The sequence below is a fragment of the Colius striatus genome, chromosome 17, assembly GCF_028858725.1.
Source record: "Colius striatus isolate bColStr4 chromosome 17, bColStr4.1.hap1, whole genome shotgun sequence".
Lineage (NCBI taxonomy): Eukaryota > Metazoa > Chordata > Aves > Coliiformes > Coliidae > Colius > Colius striatus.
The window spans coordinates 3,581,221-3,602,053 of NC_084775.1; the positions used below are offsets into that span (position 1 = coordinate 3,581,221).

The 20,833-nt window shown below is 51.6% G+C and overlaps 1 protein-coding gene across 1 annotated transcript in view; it reads left to right on the top strand.

The window, feature by feature from the left end:
* KSR2 (kinase suppressor of ras 2) overlaps window positions 1–20,833 on the top strand; it is a 97,169-nt gene that overhangs the window by 57,929 nt on the left and 18,407 nt on the right. The window contains exons 11-14 of the mRNA XM_062010050.1: window positions 696–737; window positions 1,070–1,136; window positions 3,450–3,498; window positions 5,897–6,264. Coding sequence (XP_061866034.1) covers window positions 696–737; window positions 1,070–1,136; window positions 3,450–3,498; window positions 5,897–6,264 — 526 coding nt within the window. The remainder of the gene's footprint in view (window positions 1–695; window positions 738–1,069; window positions 1,137–3,449; window positions 3,499–5,896; window positions 6,265–20,833) is intronic.

Consider the following 20,833-nt stretch of genomic DNA (forward strand, 5'->3'; position numbering starts at 1 on the left):
TCTTGAAACTTAAAGGGAAAGGTGCCTTCTGAGCTGGTGCCAACTCCTGGTGGCCTCAACAGCAGGTCATGAGTGTGAAGCAGGAGTCAAAGGAGCCCTTGGGCTTTGCTGCTGGCCATGGGAAGCTGATGGAGGGTATCACCCTTCTGCAGTGCTGGCTTTGGGGCTGCCAACAGCTGCTGACTCCTTCCAGTGCCCTGGGCAGCAGGCAGGGACCCCAGGAAGAGCATGGCACCCAAAGCATGGCAAAAATGCACAGTTAGATGGGCTGCAGCAGGTAAAAATGAGCAGCAGTTGCAAAGCTGTGTGTCTGTGAGGCTGAGCAGTTCCCAAAGGGCCAGCTGGGAGCTGAGCACTCAAACCCTACAGGCTTTTGCTGGCAACCAGGGTCTCCTAATCCCATCATTGACAGATAGCATCAGCTGTTCCCAGTTGGTGTAGAGCAGTAGCTGATGGGGGCAAAAATGAGGTTATCATCCAGCCAGGTTGTTGGAGGGTTAAGATCTCTTTGGCCTGGGCAGTCCATGTGCCATTGAGGGTGGCATCTTCCAGGGAGGTGGGAGAGGTTGGGTCATGCAGAGGGGACCCAGACCTGGGGTTGTTGTTTCATGGTGCAGGACTGGGCACAGCTTGGGGTATCTCCAGTGTCTGGCTCTGCAGGTTGGTGTTAAACCTCCTTTTTTGTCTCTTTGCAGCTTCCCATTACTACAAGTACAAGCAGCAGTTCATTTTCCCAGGTGAGTCTCTGTGAAAGTCTCTCCTGTAACCTGAGGTGCTGAGCTGTCTCTTAGGAGGGGCTGGGTGCTTGGGTGCATTGTCTGCACTGAATTTGTGCAGGGAGGTTGTGCTGAGCTGGGATTTCCCCCCAGGTATCGATGCAGGACCACACAGTGCTAAGGTGCTGCAGGGCTGGGTGGCCCCAAGTCATACCCAGCTATAGCTAAGGGTGCAACTAAAATGGACCTGGGGAGGGAAGGAGGTTTTCTGAGGGATTTAGCTCCCTTGGGTGCCCCTGAAAAGGGACTCTTGGTGCTCCCAGCCCATTCTCACTCTGCTCTCTTCTCCCCAGACGTGGTACCTGAGACGCCGACCCGAGCCCCTCAGGTGATCCTTCACCCCGTCACCTCCAACCCCATGTGAGTGCCTCCTCCTCTTCCTCACTGCCTTTGCACCTCCCCAGGCAGGACATCTGCATCTCACCTCCTCTGAGCACCCATGGGTGCTCCCATAGCTTGGCAGGACAGGTTTGAGGCTCAGGGTTGCTTTGTGAGCAGGTTGGGGTGGATGGTTGGGGTGAAGCCTCAGTGCTCCTGCTGTTCCTAACCCAGCATCTCGTGTTTGAGGGAGGGGAGAGGGCAGAGGGTTGACTTATAACTCCAGTAATGCACTTGCCCAGTGCTTTGCCATCAGAACAAAAGATGACTTTCAGTCTGAGGAGCCAAAGCCCAAGTGATTCATCTTTTACTCAGTTATAAGCAGAGGAGCAGGGGCTTTGGGACCTGTAATAAAGGTGCTTCTTGCAGCCCCACCTGTAGCATTTTCAACTCCAATGAGCTCTGCACTGAAATCAGTTTTGAAATGCAGGGTCTCATTGGTGTTGGGATCCTGGAGCTGCTCTGCTGAATCCAACACTCACAAAGTCAGCATGGTGGAGGTGGGAAGGGTCCTGCAGAGCTCCTCCAGCCCAACCCATTGCTGAAGCAGGTTCCCCTCTCTCAGGGGGCACAGGAACGTGTCCAGGTGGGGTTGGAAGCATCCAGAGAAGGAGCTTCCCGAGGTCCCAGAGCCCTGTGGTGCCCTGGCTGTGTGTGTTACATTTCAGACTGGCTGATCCTTTTTGGAAGTGCCATATTGGAAGGATTTTACAAGCCAGGAGTTGATCAGATGGGGTCTGGCCCACCCACACACTCCAAACTGCATTGGCATCTGCTGGGGGGTCTGGTGGACCTCAGGTCTGGGGGAGGTGATGAGGGGACAGGGATGGAGCTGCTGTACCTGCTGGTGCTGGGGAATGAATGGCAGAGTGATGAACTCAAACACTCTTCTATTTTTCCTTCCCTGCCTAAGGCAAGACACTGGCTGGAGGGCTGGCAGGCTTCTGTGGGCATATAGGATCATGGAATCCTTTGGGTTGGCAAAGCTCTTGCAGCTCCTGGAGTCCCAGCTCTCCCCAACCCCTGGCCCTCAGCACCTCAGCCCCAGGGCTTTGGGATCCCTCCAGGGCTGGGCACTGCCCCAGCTCCCTGGGCAGCCTGGCACAGGGGTGACACCCCTCTCAGGGAAACAGTTCTGCCTCAGCTCCAACCTCAACCTCCCCTGGGGCAACTCCAGCCCCTTTCCTTGTGTCCTGTCATCAACTAGTGAAGAGCCTGAACCCCAGCTCACCATGGCTTCAACATGTAAAATCTGTGGCTCTCTTGCTCACCCCACTGAGAATAACCCATGGGAGCTGCTGAGGTTCCTCTGGGCTGGGTTAAACAGCATCTCTGCTCCCCACAGCTGGATGTTTGGGAGCTGGCAATTTGTGCCTGAGCTACAGGCAGGAGGAGGCCACCTGCATCCACCTAGGCTTTAGATATCAGGGTGAGCTCCTTTGATATGTGCACCTATGTCTCCCTGGGGATTTGTAGTGGGATAGGAAGCACAGAACCATGTTGCCCACGTGGCTTGGGGAGTGGTGTGCCTCTCCTGTGACTCTTGCTGTGTCTGGGAGGGGATCTTGGTATTTATGGTATTGGTAATAACAATTTAGAGTAGATTTATACAAAGCTCAGTATCACCTGAGCTGCTCCAGCTCATCTCTCCCATGAATTTCCCCACCTCTCTGTTCCCTGTTGGGTGCAGCAAGACCCTGGTTGTGGACTCCATGGTAGGAGATGCTGTGTAAGTGGAGAAGGAAAAGAGGAGCCCTCATCCCAGGGAGCTGGGGAAGCAAATGCAGCTGCTCTTACTGAAGGGAGGGTCTTTGAAACCTCCACTTGTCAAAAATAACTGAGAGGCATGTTTTCTTCTGGCTGCTAATCAGCCCCACTCGTTGCTTTGGCTCCTTGGGAAGGTAATTCTGGTCTTGGAAACCACCTAAAAATGTTGCTTTGATGTGGTCAAAAGCTGTGAGGGTGTAAATCTGTCCCTTACCATAGGGGGTGATACATCTTGCACACTGTGTGCTTTGGGTGAGGGGATCAGGATTTGGGCTTGTGCTCCCACATCACCAAATCCATCCTGGAACTTCCCTCATCTTATATTAATGAATGCACTAATTAATATTGCTCATCCCTGCTATGTTTCTCCCTGTCCTCAGGGATGGAGGCAGCCAGGATTGGATGGGAAAAGGTTGCTCTCTCAATGTAGCACTGAGCCTGGTACTTCTCCTTTTTGATCCCTGGTGCAGGATTTGACTCACCTGACTCTGTTTTCACCTGATGGTAACTCAGTCATTCTTTTAACAGCTTGGAAGGAAACCCATTGCTTCAAATTGAAGTGGAGCCCACCTCAGAGGTGAGATGGCTGCTCCTGTGCCTAATGGGCCTTTCTTTTGTGTGTATCTTGGGGCACATTTCACAGGAACCAGAGAAACTGAGCATCTGTTCAGTGAAATTGCTGCTAATTGAATTAACAGTCAGGTCTGGGCTTGGCCAGGCATCTGTATCCTCACCCCATGAAGAGGGACCCTCCAGGGTTTTGTGTCTGCCCTCGAGTTTAAAACTCAATGAGCTCTTTCTGAGACACATCACAAGTGTGCTGGGAGGGTAAGGACAGGGATGAAGGTCTGAAGGGATGTGGGAAGTCAGGTAGAAAGTGTTAGATGGGACTTCAAGGGAAAAGTCAGACCCATCCAGGGGGGGCTGGGGCTGCAGAAGGGGGTGGGAGTGGTTGGTGTGAGTGGAGCAGGGCTTGGCTAGGATCATAGAATCACAGCATGGTGGGGGTTGGAAGAGATCTTTAGAGGTCACCCAGTCCAACCCCCCTGCAGAAGCAGCTCCCACCTAGATCAAGTCACACAGGAACGTGTCCAGGTGGGTCTTGAAACCCTCCAAGGAAGGAGCCTCCACACCCTCCCTGGGCAGCCTGTAACCTCCCTGGGCAGCCTGTTTATTCATTCCCACTCCTTGGAGCAGCTTGGCTGGGCTCTTGGCTGACCCCCATCACTGCTGAGCCACCCCTTTACCTTACCTTCACAACCTCTTGTGCTATCCACCTCGTCTTGTAGACCTCCAAGGAAGGAGCCTCCACACCCTCCCTGGGCAGCCAGGATGAAACACTGCTTTCAGACAATGGATTAAATGTCCCACTCCTATTTAACCCTGGGCTACAGCAATGCCTTGCTGCAAGCTTTCTGTCTGCATAAAACACAGCCCCCCAGTTATCTTTGAAAGACACCTGCCTGGTTCCTCTGGGTAGAAGTAGATGGGTTAGTGAGGCAGATGAGCAAGCAGTAGATGGGTTAGTGAGGTAGATGAGCAAGCAGTAGATGGGTTAGTGGGGTAGATGAACAAGCAGTAGATGGGTTAGTGAGGTAGATAAGCAAGCAGTAGATGGGTTAGTGAGGTAGATGAGCAAGCAGTAGATGGGTTAGTGGGGTAGATGAGCAAGCAGTAGATGGGTTAGTGAGGTAGATAAGCAAGCAGTAGATGGGTTAGTGAGGTAGATGAGCAAGCAGTAGATGGGTTAGTGGGGTAGATGAACAAGCAGTAGATGGGTTAGTGGGGTAGATGAGCAAGCAGTAGATGGGTCAGTGAGGCAGATGAGCAAGCAGTAGATGGGTTAGTGAGGTAGATGAGCAAGCAGTAGATGGGTTAGTGAGGCAGATGAGCAAGCAGTAGATGGGTTAGTGGGGTAGATGAGCAAGCAGTAGATGGGTCAGTGAGGCAGATGAGCAAGCAGTAGATGGGTTAGTGAGGTAGATGAGCAAGCAGTAGATGGGTTAGTGGGGTAGATGAACAAGCAGTAGATGGGTTAGTGGGGTAGATGGGTTAGTGAGGTAGATGAGCAAGCAGTAGATGGGTTAGTGGGGTAGATGAGCAAGCAGTAGATGGGTCAGTGAGGCAGATGAGCAAGCAGTAGATGGGTTAGTGAGGTAGATGAGCAAGCAGTAGATGGGTTAGTGAGGCAGATGAGCAAGCAGTAGATGGGTTAGTGGGGTAGATGAGCAAGCAGTAGATGGGTCAGTGAGGCAGATGAGCAAGCAGTAGATGGGTTAGTGAGGTAGATGAGCAAGCAGTAGATGGGTTAGTGAGGTAGATGAACAAGCAGTAGATGGGTTAGTGAGGTAGATGAACAAGCAGTAGATGGGTTAGTGGGGTAGATGGGTTAGTGAGGTAGATGAGCAAGCAGTAGATGGGTTAGTGGGGTAGATGAACAAGCAGTAGATGGGTTAGTGGGGTAGATGAACAAGCAGTAGATGGGTTAGTGAGGTAGATGGGTTAGTGAGGTAGATGAGCAAGCAGTAGATGGGTTAGTGAGGTAGATGGGTTAGTGAGGTAGATGAGCAAGCAGTAGATGGGTTAGTGAGGTAGATGAACAAGCAGTAGATGGGTTAGTGAGGTAGATGGGTTAGTGAGGTAGATGAGCAAGCAGTAGATGGGTTAGTGGGGTAGATGAGCAAGCAGTAGATGGGTTAGTGGGGTAGATGAGCAAGCAGTGGATGGGTTAGTGGGGTAGATGAGCAAGCAGTAGATAGGTTAGTGGGGTAGATGAGCAAGCAGTGGATGGGTTAGTGGGGTAGATGAGCAAGCAGTGGATGGGTTAGTGGGATAGATGAACAAGCAGTAGATGGGTTAGTGGGGTAGATGAGCAAGCAGTGGATGGGTTAGTGGGGTTTTATCCTTGTTCTCTTCCTTGGCTCCAACTTTCCCCCCCTCCTCATTGTTTTTTGGGGGCTCCCCTCCCTTTGCAGAACGAGGAAGGCCCTGAGGAGGCTCTGGAATCCGAGGATGACTTTGAAGAGATGAACCTCTCTCTCCTCTCCGCCCGTAACTTCCCTCGGAAGGCCAGCCAGACCAGCATCTTCCTCCAGGAGTGGGACATCCCCTTTGAGCAGCTGGAGATGGGGGAGCTCATTGGCAAGGGCCGCTTTGGGCAGGTGTTCCACGGCCGCTGGCACGGGGAGGTGGCCATTCGCCTCATCGACATCGAGAGGGACAACGAGGACCAGCTGAAGGCTTTCAAGAGGGAGGTGATGGCCTATCGCCAGACCCGCCACGAGAACGTGGTGCTCTTCATGGGAGCCTGCATGAGCCCTCCTCACCTTGCCATCATCACCAGGTAAGCTCTGGTGTCTCCTGAGCCCTTGCTTTGGTTGCAGAACGCCCTCCTGCAGGCAGGTGTTGCTGGGAGGGAAGGTTGGTTGTGTATCACCTGCTCTAGGCAAGGGATGTTCTTCATCTGCTGTGGTATGTGCTGTGAAGCAGAAGGTAAAACCCACAGAATGCCAGGATGGTGGGGGTTGGAAGGGCCTTGAAGAGCTCATGCAGCCCAACCCTCTGCTACAGCAGGTTCCCTTCACTCAGGGGCCACAGGAACGTGTCCAGGTGGGGTTGGAAACCTCCTGAGAAGGAGCCTCCACACCCTCCCTGGGCAGCCTGGGCCAGGGCTCCCTCACCTCAGCACCAAAGGGCTTTCTCCTTGTGTTTAAGTGGAACTTTTTGTGTTCCAGCTTGTGCACATCACCCCTTGTCCTGTCACTTGAGACAACAGCAAAAAGTGCCACCCCATCCTTTGACATCCCCCTTCTAAATACTTGAAGTAAGTGTTAATGAGCTCCCCTCAGTCTCCTCTTCTCCAGACTGAACAGCCCCAGGTCCCACAGCCTTTCCTCACAAGGAAGATGCTCCAGTCCCCTCAGCATCTTGGTGTCCCTGCACTGGCCTCTCTGCAGCAGTTCCCTGTCCCTCTGCAGCTGGGGAGCCCAGAATTGAACATCCATCTAAGTGGGTCCAGGCAGACTCATCTTCTGTAGAATCAGAGAGGCATTTAGTTTGGAAAAGCCCTTTAAGATCATCAAATCCAACCTAAAGGCTCCAGTTTAAGAGCAGCTGCTGTAAACAAGGAGAAAGACAAGTAAGATCTTTATAAACTACATTCTATCAGTTTTCCCTGGAAAGCCCCAAATGACAACTGAGCTGGTTAAACTGCTGACAGGGATTTTTGTCACTTCTAAAGCTTCAAACTTTGTAGTACTTTTAAACTTGGAATAGCTTGAGATTTGGACTGGTTGGCAGTTCCTGTCCTGGGGTTTGTTTTTTCACATGGTGCCCTGGGTGAGTGATGAGATCTGCATCCTGCTCTGGGTCCTTATTTTTTAAGGCCAAAGTACAGCTTGATTGGATTGCTCAAGCACTGCCCCAGCATGGAAAGGCCTCTAATTGCATACAGCAGCCCATCCAAGTGCAAACAGCAGGTTGCATGAATAACTCAGTGCTGTGAAAATGGTTTGGGCTTTTGAAGGCTCACAGGGGTGCAAGTGTTAGGTCCAATGGTCTGTGAAATGGCCAGAAGGGCAGCAGAGGTGGGCAAACAGGGAGCTGGAGCCTGTCCATGGTGGAGGGAGAATGTCTCCTTGCTCTTGAGGCAATGGGAAACTTTGCAAGATAAATCATGGTCTCCTGGAGCACTTTCTCCTTTCCCTAAAGCTGTTGCCTCTGTTACACCCAAGACTGGATGTGGGACAAATAACAGTGCTTTGGGGATGAGGCCAGGGGAGGGACACTGGAGGCTTGACACAGTGCTTGGCTGGTGATACTTGGGGACATGGCAGCGAGCTGTGGGCATGAGGCTGCTGGAGAGGACTTCTTGCAGCTGGTTGAGGAGCAAGATGGGTTTGGAGGGGGTCTCCCAAATCCTCTCCAACACCTCCAGAGCTGCCTCAGTCTCAAGGGATCCCCATGTAGCCACTGTCAGCCCAGTGGGAAATGCCTTGACGTGAGGAGGCTGCAGTTGCTCCCCAGAGTAGCTGCTGTCATGTGAAACACATTGATTTCTGGAGCATCCAGTTCTTTCCCTCCTCTCTAGACCCTATATTGGGCTTTGGCATGGTGCTACTCTGCATCCTGCCACAGGTTACCCTTCTTCTGGAGAAGTTTCCCCAAGGTGAGGTTGAATTTCCAGCCTCTTCCTGGCAGCTGTGCTGCAATGGCAATGCTTCCAACCAAATATTTCATCATCCTCTCCTAATGCTCACTTGAAAGTGGCACCTCCTGGACTCCCAGTCCCAGCTGGGGCAGCTCTGGGTGGCTACTGGGCTTGGGGCTTTGCTCAGCTCCCCTCTTTTCCCTACAGCAAAGGATTTGAACCCAGATTTGTAGCTCATCATGTCATCACTTGCTCCCTGCTCCAGTGGATTCATAGGCTGTATTTAGCTTGGGAGTTTTTGGAGTCTCTTTCTCTGGATGTTTCCAAAGCCACCTGGATGCTCCTGTGCCCCCTGAGTGAGGGGAACCTGCTTTAGCAGGGGGTTGGGCTGGAGGAGCTCTGCAGGACCCTTCCAGCCCCCACCAGTCTGGCATTCTGCAAGTTGCATCCTCTAGAGCCAGGGTGACCCTGAACAGGGGCTGACTCTCCCCATCTGGGGACTGGAGGAAGAAAAAAACCCCATGCTTTTAATTTTGGACCCCTAAAATAGTCATGTGGGAAAATTCAGCAGCATTTCAGCTCTCCAGCTTTGGGCCAGAGGTGTTTTGAAAGGTGTGCAAACACCCGTATGGATGGATGCGTCACAGACCCCAGCCACGTGTTGCTGCTTCTCCCCAGAGGAAAACACAGCTTCTCTCTCCCCTGCTCTCTTTGCAGCCTTTATTTGCTCAGCTTTTCAATCCTATTCAAAAGCTGGGCAATAGAGGCTCTCTTTTATTTTGCTCACTTTCAGCTGGGAAGTGTTTTCCATTCTAATGCCTCTTTCTATAAACCCGTAAAGGTGCCGTTTCTGACAGCTTTGACACAATAAATACGTGCACTGTGGGAGCTTGATGCATTAATAGGAGGGCTGTGAAGCGTGCTGCTTGCTTTGCTTTCCTTCCCCACCTGCACTGCCTCCCTTTTTTTTTAAGGTCAAAGTACAGCTTTATTGGATTGCCCTAAATATAACCTGTGCTCACGACGTCTCTCGACGTTGCTGCTGCTCTTTACCTACGATGCGCTTCCAGCCCTGTTCTTCGAAGGCTGAATCAACAGTGGGAAAGGGGGTTGTTTTTCAGCTGGAGCTGGAAACCTGTTTGGTTTTACTCCTCATGGGATATCTGGGGTGCAATGGGGTTGTGTTCGGTGTTGGGCTGGCTGTGAGGATGCTGGAGGGCAGAGGGGGATGCTGGAGAGGAGAGGGGGATGCAGGAGAGCAGAGGGAGATGCAGGAGTGCAGAGGGGGATGCTGGAGAGCAGAGGGTTGCAGGAGAGCAAAGGGAGATGCTGGAGAGCAGAGGGATGCTGGAGAGGAGAGGGGGATGCTGGAGAGGAGAGGGGGATGCAGGAGAGCAAAGGGAGATGCAGGAGAGCAGAGGGGGATGCTGGAGAGCAGAGGGATGCAGGAGAGCAAAGGGAGATGCTGGAGAGCAGAGGGGGGTGCTGGAGAGCAGAGGGTTGCAGGAGAGGAGAGGGGGATGCAGGAGAGGAGAGGGGGATGGAGGAGTGCAGAGGGAGGTGCAGGAGAGCAAAGGGAGATGCTGGAGAGGAGAGGGGGATGCTGGAGAGGAGAGGGGGATGCAGGAGAGGAGAGGGAGATGCAGGAGAGGAGAGGGAGATGCAGGAGAGGAGAGGGGGATGCTGGAGAGCAGAGGAGAATGCTGGAGAGCAGAGGGAGGTGCTGGAGAGCAGAAGGAGGTGCTGGAGAGCAGGGGGATGCAGGAGAGCAGAAGGGGATGCTGGAGAGCAAAGGGGGATGCAGGAGAGCAGAGGGGGATGCTGGAGAGCAGAGGGGGATGCAGGAGAGGAGAGGGGGGTGCTGGAGAGCAGAGGGATGCAGGAGAGCAAAGGGAGATGCTGGAGAGCTGGGGGATGCAGGAGAGCAGAGGGAGATGCAGGAAAGGGGAATCAACTCAGTCTCAGGGAATTTTGGGGAAGGCCAGGACTGTATGAACACACATCTCTTAGCCCAGAGGTCAGACACATTCCTATTTGAGGCTTTCTCTGGGGCTCTGTTGATGCTACTCCAGGAGCCACCTCTGTTCCTGGGCTGACAGCACAGGGATGCTTCCTTGCCCTTGTTTCTGCAGCCCCTGGCTGTTCTATCTTTGGTTGAATGTTTTTGGGGGCTTCTTGAGACATATCTGCTCATCTGCTTGTGGGGAAAGGCCTTCTCACCTTGCAGAGGTGAGATGCAGAGGTCTCCATCTCATGCACATTTCCTTATCTGGCTCTGAGCCTTGGAACAGGCAGGTCTTTCCTAGGGGATATGACAATCCTGGGGAATCTTCTGCCATGGCACAGATCATAGAATCACAGCATGCTGGGGGTTGGAAGGGACCTTTAGAAACCATCCAGTCCAACCCCCCTGCAGAAGCAGGTCCCACCTAGATCAGGTCACACAGGAACGTGTCCAGGTGGGTCTTGAAGAGCTCCAAGGACACCCTCCACACCCTCCCTGGGCAGCCTGGGCCAGGGCTCCCTCACTGAAACACTGAAAGAGTCTTTCCTTATGTTTCAATGGAACTGTTTGTGTTGCAGCTTCATCCCATCACCCCTTGTCCTGTTGCTAGATGGGAGCTGCTACTTGGGTGTTGTAGGGAATGAGCCTGGGAAGAGGACAGCGTGCTATGAGCTGGATTGGGAATGGTGGAGGGTACTGGGAATGGTCCAGGATGTGGTGCTGGAGGAGCAGGGGCCTGGTAACCCCACACAGGGAAGAGCATCACTCTTCAAACAGGATTCTTCTGAAGGGATTCAAGTCTCCCTGTGGGTTTATGGGAATAACTTTAAACCAGGCTTTGCTTGGAGGAAAATCATTCCCAAGTGATGGGGCTAATTACAGATGAATCCAGGATGTCTGAGTCTCCTCTCCACGTACATCCCCAAGTGACTGTGTGCAGTCCCCTTCTTTCTTCTTGGTGCCCAGAGGTGGTCGCTCCAGGATCTCTTTTTTGATTTCCACCAAGCAAAGAGCAATTTCTTGTAGCTGTTGAAGAAATCTCCTTTTTCCTGCTGTCACATTGGGAGCAGCTGCCTGTCCCTGGAAGGGGCTTCACCGTGCTGTGCCACCCGGCGCTGCCGGAGGGGGGATATTTATAGATGGGTTATTTTTACTGTGTCACATCCCTACCATTTTCCTTCCTGCTTTGCTTGTGATATTCAAGGATCATCTCATTAACAAGAAAGAAATCTCCCTCTCCAAACACCACAGCCCAGAGGCAAAAGCTTGGGAAGGGGAAACTGAGGCAGCAGCTCAGTCGATGGAGTGATGCTTTGGGTTAACGCTCTGATTTTCTCTGCATGAACTGGGCTGCTCAGACTGGGACCAGTACTGCTTAATATCTCCATCAGCAATGTAGATGATGGGATCCAGTGCACCCAAATGGCACCAGGCTGAGTAGTGTGGGTGACACACCTGAAGGGGAGGGGATGGAATCCAGAGGGACCTGGACGTGCTCAAGAAGTTGGTCCTTGTGAACCTCATGAGGTTCCACAAGGCCAAGGGTTAAGGTCCTGCACATGGGTTGGGGTGACCCCCAGTATCAACATGGGATGAGAAGGACTTGGGGCTGTTGATTGAGCAGCTCAACATGACCCAAGGACTGAGAAGGACTTGGGGCTGTTGATTGAGCAGCTCAACATGACCCAAGGACTGAGAAGGACTTGGGGCTGTTGATTGAGCAGCTCAACATGACCCAAGGACTGAGAAGGACTTGGGGCTGTTGATTGAGCAGCTCAACATGACCCAAGGACTGAGAAGGACTTGGGGCTGTTGATTGAGCAGCTCAACATGACCCAAGGACTGAGAAGGACTTGGGGCTGTTGATTGAGCAGCTCAACATGACCCAAGGACTGAGAAGGACTTGGGGCTGTTGATTGAGCAGCTCAACATGACCCAAGGACTGAGAAGGACTTGGGGCTGTTGATTGAGCAGCTCAACATGACCCAAGGACTGAGAAGGACTTGGGGCTGTTGATTGAGCAGCTCAACATGACCCAAGGACTGAGAAGGACTTGGGGCTGTTGATTGAGCAGCTCAACATGACCCAAGGACTGAGAAGGACTTGGGGCTGTTGATTGAGCAGCTCAACATGACCCAAGGACTGAGAAGGACTTGGGGCTGTTGATTGAGCAGCTCAACATGACCCAAGGACTGAGAAGGACTTGGGGCTGTTGATTGAGCAGCTCAACATGACCCAGCAATGTGCACTTGCAGCCCAGATGTATCTGGATTGCTTCCCAAGGAGTGTGAGCAGCAGGTTGAGGGAAAGGATTCTACCCCTCTATTCTCCTCTGGAGAGACCCCACCTGCAGTTCTGCCTCCAGCTCTGGGGTCAGCACAGGGAAGATGTGGAAGCCATGGAGATAAGCAGAGAATGGAGCACCTCTGCTATGAGGAAAAGCTGAGAGACTTGAGGTTGTTCAGCCTGGAGAAAGAGAAAGCTCCAGGCAGACATCCCTGAAGTCTTTCAGTACTTAAAAGAGCTGGTAAGAAAAATGGGGACAGACTTTTCACAGGGCCTGGAGCCATGTGACAAAGGGGAATAGTTTGAAACTAAAAGAGGGGAAATTCAGGCTGAATAAGCATGGGATTGGTTATGGTGTGAGTGGTGAAACACTGGCACAGGCTGCAAAGAGACTTGGTGGATACCCCATCCCTGGGAACATTCAGAGTCAGGTTGGAGAGGACTCTGAGCAACCTGATCTAGTTGGAGATGTTGCTGCACATCCCAGGGAGCTTGGAGTCCATGACCTTTAAAAGTCCCTCCCCAACTCAAACCATTCTGTGAGTCTTTGATGCTGGAGTTGTCTGGGGCAGAGGGGAAAAAGAAAACCAGGCAGAACTTCAGCCTCTTTCAGCAAGGGGAGCTGGGGACTCCACAGAGTGTTTCCATCAGAGCTGCTAATAGATTTTCTCTTGGGTAATGAGCAGTGGGGACAGTTAAGATTCATCTTAATTAGTCTTGAGGAAGAGTGAATGTGAGCTGCATAATGGATAGCACCAAGTGTGTCAAGAGTCCTCAACCCTCCTGGACAAAATGAAAGGACTGAAATAATGTCATGGGAAGGCAAATGCTGAGCTGGTTTTGGAGGTGTTCAATGGGACAAAGCCAGGCTTGGGGAAGCTCACGTCAGCTCCTTGGGGCTCCTGCTCCCAACCCCCATCAGTGGCAGCCTGGGGAGGGGAGGAAAAGCCTCAGCCACCCAGGAGCTCCTTCAAAGGACAAAGACAATAGTTTTCTTGAGCTATTAAACCAGCTCAAGCCACCCACAAAGGTAATTGCAGCAACTACTGGGTTTTAGGATTCTGGGTGTTCCTTCTAGGGGGGAAAAAAGGGGGTGGGGTGGGGATTTTAGTGCTTATTGATCCTTCCCAAGGCTCCTGGCTCTTGTGGAGTGTAATCAGCACGCTGGGTGCAGCTTTATGGGTGGGCAGCCATGGATGGGGATGTTGTTCACAAGGAGGGAGCAAGATTAGTAGATGTGAGAGGCAGGAGAGAGGAGGTTTGAGCTGGAGCTTGCTCCTGCTGGCTTGTGTGGGGGATTTGGTGCAGCTTTTCTAAGAAGATTGCCTGATTTTAGTAAAAAAAGCTCCAATGTGGTGCAAGCAGCCTGTGGAAAGCCCCTGGGATTTGCACCCTGGGATGCTTCTGGCTGGGTTTTGGCCCCTCTCTCATGGTGCAATGCCACAGCAGCTCTGGATTTATGGTGTGCAACCAAGAGCCAACTTGATGGCTACTGGCCACCCCAGCCAGGCCTGTGTGGCCATGATTTATGTCTCTGCTGTGATGCACCAGGAAGGAGAACACTGAAGAACATTAGGAATTAAGCTTGACCATGGCAGGACTCTATATAGAGAACTAATTTGTTGAAGGTGCCTTTCAGCACAGGAACTCAGTGTATCATCTGCCAGAGAGGAAGCATCTTCCAAAGCCTTTTGTGGAGCTGGTGGGTAGTGGAGGAGAGCTGAGTGCTGAGGATAGAACCCACTCAATAAACCCAAGCCCTCTTCTCATGTGAGACACCAAAGATGAAAGGAGTTTGCTCTTCTTTTTTACCTCTGTGGCAAAGCAAACTGCCTTTAATGACAGGGAACACATTACCTGCCACTAATTGATAGGGAAGGTGTGAGAGCAAGAGATGGGAGGAATGCTCCAGCTGTGTCTTACAGGATAACTTCTTTTTGCACAACATGAGCTAAATGTTGGGGCTTTTTCTTGATTTTCTGGTTTATTTCACTCCTGGCTTTTGGTAATGGCTCTGCTGCTGGAAGGAACAAGCCTGGCTCCTCACCAGACATCCTCTCCCATCCCTGCATCCCATTCCCTGTGGGCACAGGGGAGCTTTGGCCAAAGCTCAGCTTTAAACACTCAGCTCTTCCAAACCTCTCCCTGTGCCAAACCTCCTGACATTTACAGTGTCCCAGCTCAGCTGCAAAGGATTTGGGGCTTGTAAACCTTAATGCTCAGGGAGCTGGGGGCTGAGTGGATGTTTGACATGATTTGGAGGATGGGAGTAAAAGGGAAGGCTGTAAGCCATCAAAGCTTCAGCCAAAGTAGATTGGGGCTGCTGCTGCTTAGTTTTTCCCCCATGGCTGCTCCAGGGGGCTGACAGGCTGCCTGTTGCTTTCCCCAGAGCCCCATGATGACCATTTGGGCTTCAATGAACAAGAAATTTGCTTTTTCTCCTCATTGTAACCCAACAATCCTGAAATACATCCTCTCAACCTTCTTTCCTGCTGTGGAAAGTTAAATGAGAGCTCTAATTCCTGCTTAACAGGAGGGAAACTGAGGCCCAGAGTTGCTACATGTTGTCTATGCTGGGCTGGAGTCGTGTATCCCAGAGCTGGGTGTTTCCAAGATGCATTTCAGGGCACATCTTTCTCTCCCCACTCCATGAGTGTATTTTGGGAGCAGAAGCCCTGAGGTCCAGCCTCCCCCAAGTCTCCCCATGTTCAAGCACTCACTTTGGGAGCCAAAGCATCACCTCCTGCCCTGCCTCTTGCTTGTTTTCCTTCCTCTTACTCTCTGCTGCTTTTCCTCCCTTTCCTAGCAGTTAAATAATGGAGCTCGTAGATCATATAATAAATAGGTATTGACTTCATGCCACAGGCTGGATCAGAATTGATTGACCCCTGGGAATACTCTCCTTTGCAATCAATAAGAGGCCATCAGGCTGAATAAATCTTGCTAAGGACTGACACCAGGGGAGTCGATACGTGTATTAATATATACGTTAGTCGAGGCTATATCTTCCACCTGGAGACAGCGTGGCTTTTGGCAGCTTGAGGAGCAGGATGGGCTGGGGAGGAGACAGAAATATCCTGACTGAAGAAGATGGCAGGGCTGGGGAAAAGGCAGCAGCTTGATCCTCTGTTGTGAGGGTGTTTGATGTTGAAATAAGAGCTGGCTGAGCTTTTCCTTCGCCGTCGGAGCATCAAATCCCCGCCGGCGGCTGTTCCTTGGCAGTGCCTGAACGTGCTCCTCTGGTGAGGGGGGGATGGTGCTTGAGGGGAGAGTTCTCTTTTGTGTTGTAAAAGTGGTTCAAAATGACATGGAGATGTTTGTGGTTTGGACAAGACTTCATGGGGAAGGTGTTTAACCCAGCGAGACTGAGCGCTGAGGTTCGGCACCGCAGAGGGATCTGGGCGGGTGTTTGAGCCTGGGATTAAATGCCCCATGAGGCATGGTCTCATCAAATCTTTCTGCTCCTGCCAGCTCTTCCCTTCACTACTGACATTTCAGCACGTTTCCTTATGGTTTTTTTTGGAGCATCCTCAATGCTGAGGCTTTGAGGCTGGGGAGAGCTGTTTGGGGCAAGTCATGGGGCAACTCGTGTGTTGGCATCCTCCTGCTGAGCCCAAGAGGAGGCTGCCCAGTGAGACAGATCCCTCCTGTGACAGCATCATCACTTTTCCTTAGGAATAATGATCATTATTACTGATAGTGATGATATATAGAATCACAGAATGGCAGGGTTGGAAGGGACCTTTAGAGATCATCTAATAGGTTTCATCTTGTGATTCCAAAGTGGAGTTGGGTTCTAATGAAGCAGCCACCTCCATCCAAAGGCTTCTCTTCCCTCCCTTCAAAAGAAGGCTTGTTTTGGTGTTAGAGATTTCTTTTCCTTCCTGAGGATCATGGAGCAGAGAATATATTCAGCTCCTTCAAAGGCAAGGAGAGCTGGAAGTGCCTTCACACATCCCCGTGCACCCAGCCAACCCTCTTGGAGCCGATTACCAGAGCAGCCTTTCCTTAAGGCAGCAAATGCCACCTGAAGCATTGAGTCTTTTTACAAGGACTTGTTTGCACCAGGGGCTTTAGATAAGCTGCTGAGGCCCCTCAGCTGCTTTGCATTCACCTGGCTCTTTTCCCTGCAGCTGTAGAATAGCTCCCTGTCTCCTCTGACACTATCTCCTTCGAATAAAAATGCATGGAGTTTGCTTTTTGTAAATAACTTGGTGGGTTTTCCCCCCCCTCCCCAAAGCTGGGATGGAGTTGGAGCCACTTTTCAGGGAGGCTGATCCTCCCCCTCCCTCCTCCTCCTCCTCCTCCTCCAGCCCTTGCTGTTTGGCTGCATGGGCTGTAGTTATCTCATGTACCAGCTGCTGGGAGGAAGATTTTGCTTCCTAAGTAATATCCATCAAAGGCTGGTGCTTCCATCAGGCAGAGATAGCGAGTGGGGGACGAGGGGAGCTTTGTCTCTTCAGGGCTTTTCTGTTTCCCCACGTTAATGTTGCTCTGCAGAGGCTCCTCTGTGCAAAGGGGCTGGGTCACAGCAAGCTCCAGGCTGAGAACCTGGACTTTGCTATGGCTTGAAAACATTGCTTGTGGCAGGCAATGAATTCCCTGCCTCCCTGTTGGGGTTGCTTTAGGAAGCTTGGGTAAAGGTTCAGTTTAGAGGTGGAGGTTGAGGAGAAAAATATCTGATGGGTGCTGATGCTCAGCATCAGCTCTGCAGGCTCCTGGTCCAGCACTTCACAGCACTGCTCTGCTCTGAAGCTCTCAGCTGCTGCTTTCCTCCCTGGTGATGGTCCAGTGAAGATGGATAGTGCTTCTCAGGGCTCAGGAATGAAGGAAACCACATGTGGCATTTGCTGAAAGTGGTGGGAGGGGAGGGCAAGGTGTCTCCCTGCTTGCCAGTGGGCACAGCAAAGAGGAAGGAAAAGAAATACAAGTTGTAGTCCTGGGGTTGAAACGTTTCCATGCTAAATCTGGAGGTGCTGAGTATGGGCAGCATGGAGGAGAGCTGCTTCACTTCTACTGGAGGCTTTGGCAGTGGTGAATCCCGGTGAAATCAGTCCTAAACATCCCTTGGTGGGGCTGGGGTGACTTGGGGCCTCAATAGCACCATGTGCCAGGGGATAGCTGGCCCACAAACCAGCCAAACCTTCTTATTAGGATGGGAAATAAAGTAGACATGTATAGATGTGGGATGTGCCACGTGCCAGCTTTCTCCTGAGACTGAGACCTAACAAGCTGTCTGTCCCTCCTGTCCTTGGTGGGATGTTGAGATGCAGAGGGCTTGGGGAGCTGGATGATGCCACCCCTCTGCTTTGCTCCCACTGATGTAGGGGCAAGAGCATGAGTCAAGGGTGTGATATCTCTTATTGATTTAGAGGAAAGCAAAGCCTTGGGGTAAAAATGAACCCAAACTTCTCCCTTTGCTTCTCTTGCAGCCTTGTTTAATGTTCCATTTTGGCATGTGTGTGGCTGCCTTGTTTCAAAAGCACAAGGTTGGTAAGAGAGATAAACAAGCCAGTATATGGGAGCAAGCTTAAAAACTTCCCAAACATCTCAGCCACGTGCCCACATGTGCAGTACTCCATCCTCCCCTCCCTGCCATGGCTAGTCCTGCTCAGAGGAAATCTAATCAGTCCCAGCTCAGTGGCTCTGGTTGCTGTGGCTGTATCTGTCTTAATATTCCCCCAAGATCCTTTTCCATGAAGTACTAAAGATCTGTAAACTGATGGGGAGTGTGGAAGCATCAGAGCAGCCCCTCCTTTGCTCTGTCTTTCCTCAAGCACAGATGTAACCTACTAGCAGAGGTATTTCTATATTAAAGTGCTGCTTATTAATTCCCACTCTCTCCTTGTGTGTCTCCCCTGGGTGTATAGTGCTGGCTATCACCGTGCTATAAGAGCTGGTTCCCCATAAATCAATATACTAGCAAGTAATGAGCTTCCTGGAGTCTGGCATTTATCACTTTGGGGGTGTTTAAATGCTCCTATTTAATTTAAGGGGCATTTATGTGGCTGTAGAGGGAGAAAAGCACCGAGCACCAGTAAGGAAAAGCATCACAACCTGCATGTAATCCCTGTACCCTCAGGTCTGAATTTATCCTTGAGCAGGAGCCAGGCTGAGGCCTTCAGCCCTTTAGAGGTGATGGCCATAGACATGGAAGTGGTGGCCATCAACATGGACATGATGGCCATCAACATGGACACGATGGCCATCAACATGAACAATGGCCGTTGGTGTAGAGGCGATGGCCATCAACACAGAGGTGATGGCCATCAGTGTTGTAGGGAAAGGGGAAGAAAAACCCTGAGGAGTGGAGGGGGTGGCTGAGGCTGTTTTCACATCAAATGGCAAAAAAATATCAAGAGGCAGTGCTCCAGCTCTTCCTCACTTCATCCCTCCCAAATTGTTCCTCTGCAGGGCGCGTTGGCTTTGCTCCCATTGCTGATGTCTCCAGCCCACGCTGGTGAAATGCAGTGTTTAGAAAGCAATTTGGGATTTGGCTTGCTTGGCTGAACACTTCAGAAACTCATTTAGAATAGAGAGATGCATCTGCAGCAGGAAGGGGCCACAGGGCCAGGACTGTCCTAGGGCTGGGGAAGGCTGGGAGCTGAGGTTGGGCCATGGTTGAGGTGAGCTCCTGGATGCTGTGGATCCCTGGAAGGACCTTTTTGCATCTCCTGGATGTTTCTGCTGCCTCTCAGCTCTTGAGTGGGGTTTGGTGGGGCCCATGTCACCAAGCCTCCTGCTCTTGCCAACAGGTGGGCTGGAGAGGTTTAGGAGGAGAAGACAAGGATGCGTTGATGAAGCCGTACTTCAGCGGTGAATAAGCCGCCATCCGAGCGAAGACGCAAATCCTCTGCCTTTGTTTGTGGTGTCAGGTGTAGGCAGTTTCTGGCCTTGTGATCTGCAGCATCCCTCGCTTGCAGCCTGGATACCTCTGTGCCAGTAGCCCTCTTGAAGTGGCAAAGCAGAAGCTGATGTTTGTGCCCCTGGGAGCTGCTCTTTGTGCCCAAACGAGGGGAAACGATTGACGGCAGCCGAGGAGCGAGAAGAAGCGAGACTGTTGAGCTCTGCCCATGAAAAGGTTGTGCAGGTGGTGGCTGAATGGGCTCAGGTGCTGCATAATAGGTATCAACCAGCCTTTATCTCTGTATTGGCAGCTCCTTATCCAGCAAGAAATCTCTAACAAATACCGGTGAGGTGGTTGCTGGTTGAATTGACGTGGAGGGTTTCATCAGCGAGGGGAGGAGAGAGGCACCTGGGCTGCCTCCATGGCTCTACCAAGGTCTGCAGAGTCATGGTGGCACATCTCCTGTGCCCATGGGGCTTCACTATCTGCTGGTACCACCACCCTGGAGCTGAGCAGTGGCTGCTGTCCTTGTGCTGAGGCTCAGGCTGGGTGCATCGCTGCCTCCTTTAGAGTGCTCCTTCTGTAAGTGAAGTGGAGAGATGAGAATCTCGTCTGAAAAGGACTACAGGCTCTGCTCCTGGGGTTATCTCTGCACTTCAGAGGCAGAAATTTGCCTCTAAGCAGCCCCTTTCCAGGAAAACAGCTGATCTTAACTCATTTTAGGGCCAAAATCAAAGCCCATTGCAGCGCTGATCTGTTCCTTGCATTTGCAGTGGCAATTCGTGGCTAATGTTGACCACAAACAACTTTCTGGAATGGTTTTCTCTGTAGAGAAAGCAAATGTTTGCTGGGGAGGGCTGAGGGAACTCCTTCAGGCTCAGGCAAGTCATGGGAGGTGGCAGAAACCTGTTGCATCACCAAGCTTAAAGCTTCACAGGTTTATTTATCAACTCAGTGCCAAAAGCCCTCTTCACCCTGTAAAAGTGGTGGGGAGATAATTCATGGCTGTCATTATTTGGTGCCCTTTAATTCAGGCTGCAAAAACCCAGGGGTTTTCCTTATCACTTATTTCCAAGTGCTCAGATCCTAATCTTCAGACAAGTCCCTGTTTGACTGCAGCCAGGCTCTTGCAGAAGGTAGGAAGAGGCTGGTTTAGGTGAGGTGAAGTTTGTAATTGAGGGGGCCTCAGGTTTGCAGGCAAGCTGGGTGTACTCAGGGATGCACTAAGCAGGGAAAACCATGGCTGAGGAAGCAGTTGCACAGGTATAAAGATGCCCTAAAGTCTCCACTTGTGTCCAGCAAGGCTGTTTCCAACACAACCTGTGACAAAATGCTCTGAAGGATGCTGTTGTCTTTCCAAAAGCCATGAGGTAGGGGACCAGTCCCGTTGCTGCTTTGCTGTGTGACCTGAAAATTGTGCTCTCTGCCTATGTGGAGCTTTTGGCTTAGGAGCAGGAGGGTCCTTTGCCTGCATGAGCTTCTGAAGAAGCAGGTGAGGTTTAATCCCAGCAAGTTTTAGTCTCCCAAAGAGCTGCAGAGAGCTCAGCTTTCTGGAGGTGAGCCTCTAACATCGCTGCTCCTGGGGGTAATCCCTCAGAGGGGAACCTGTTTGCATCCAGGTGATG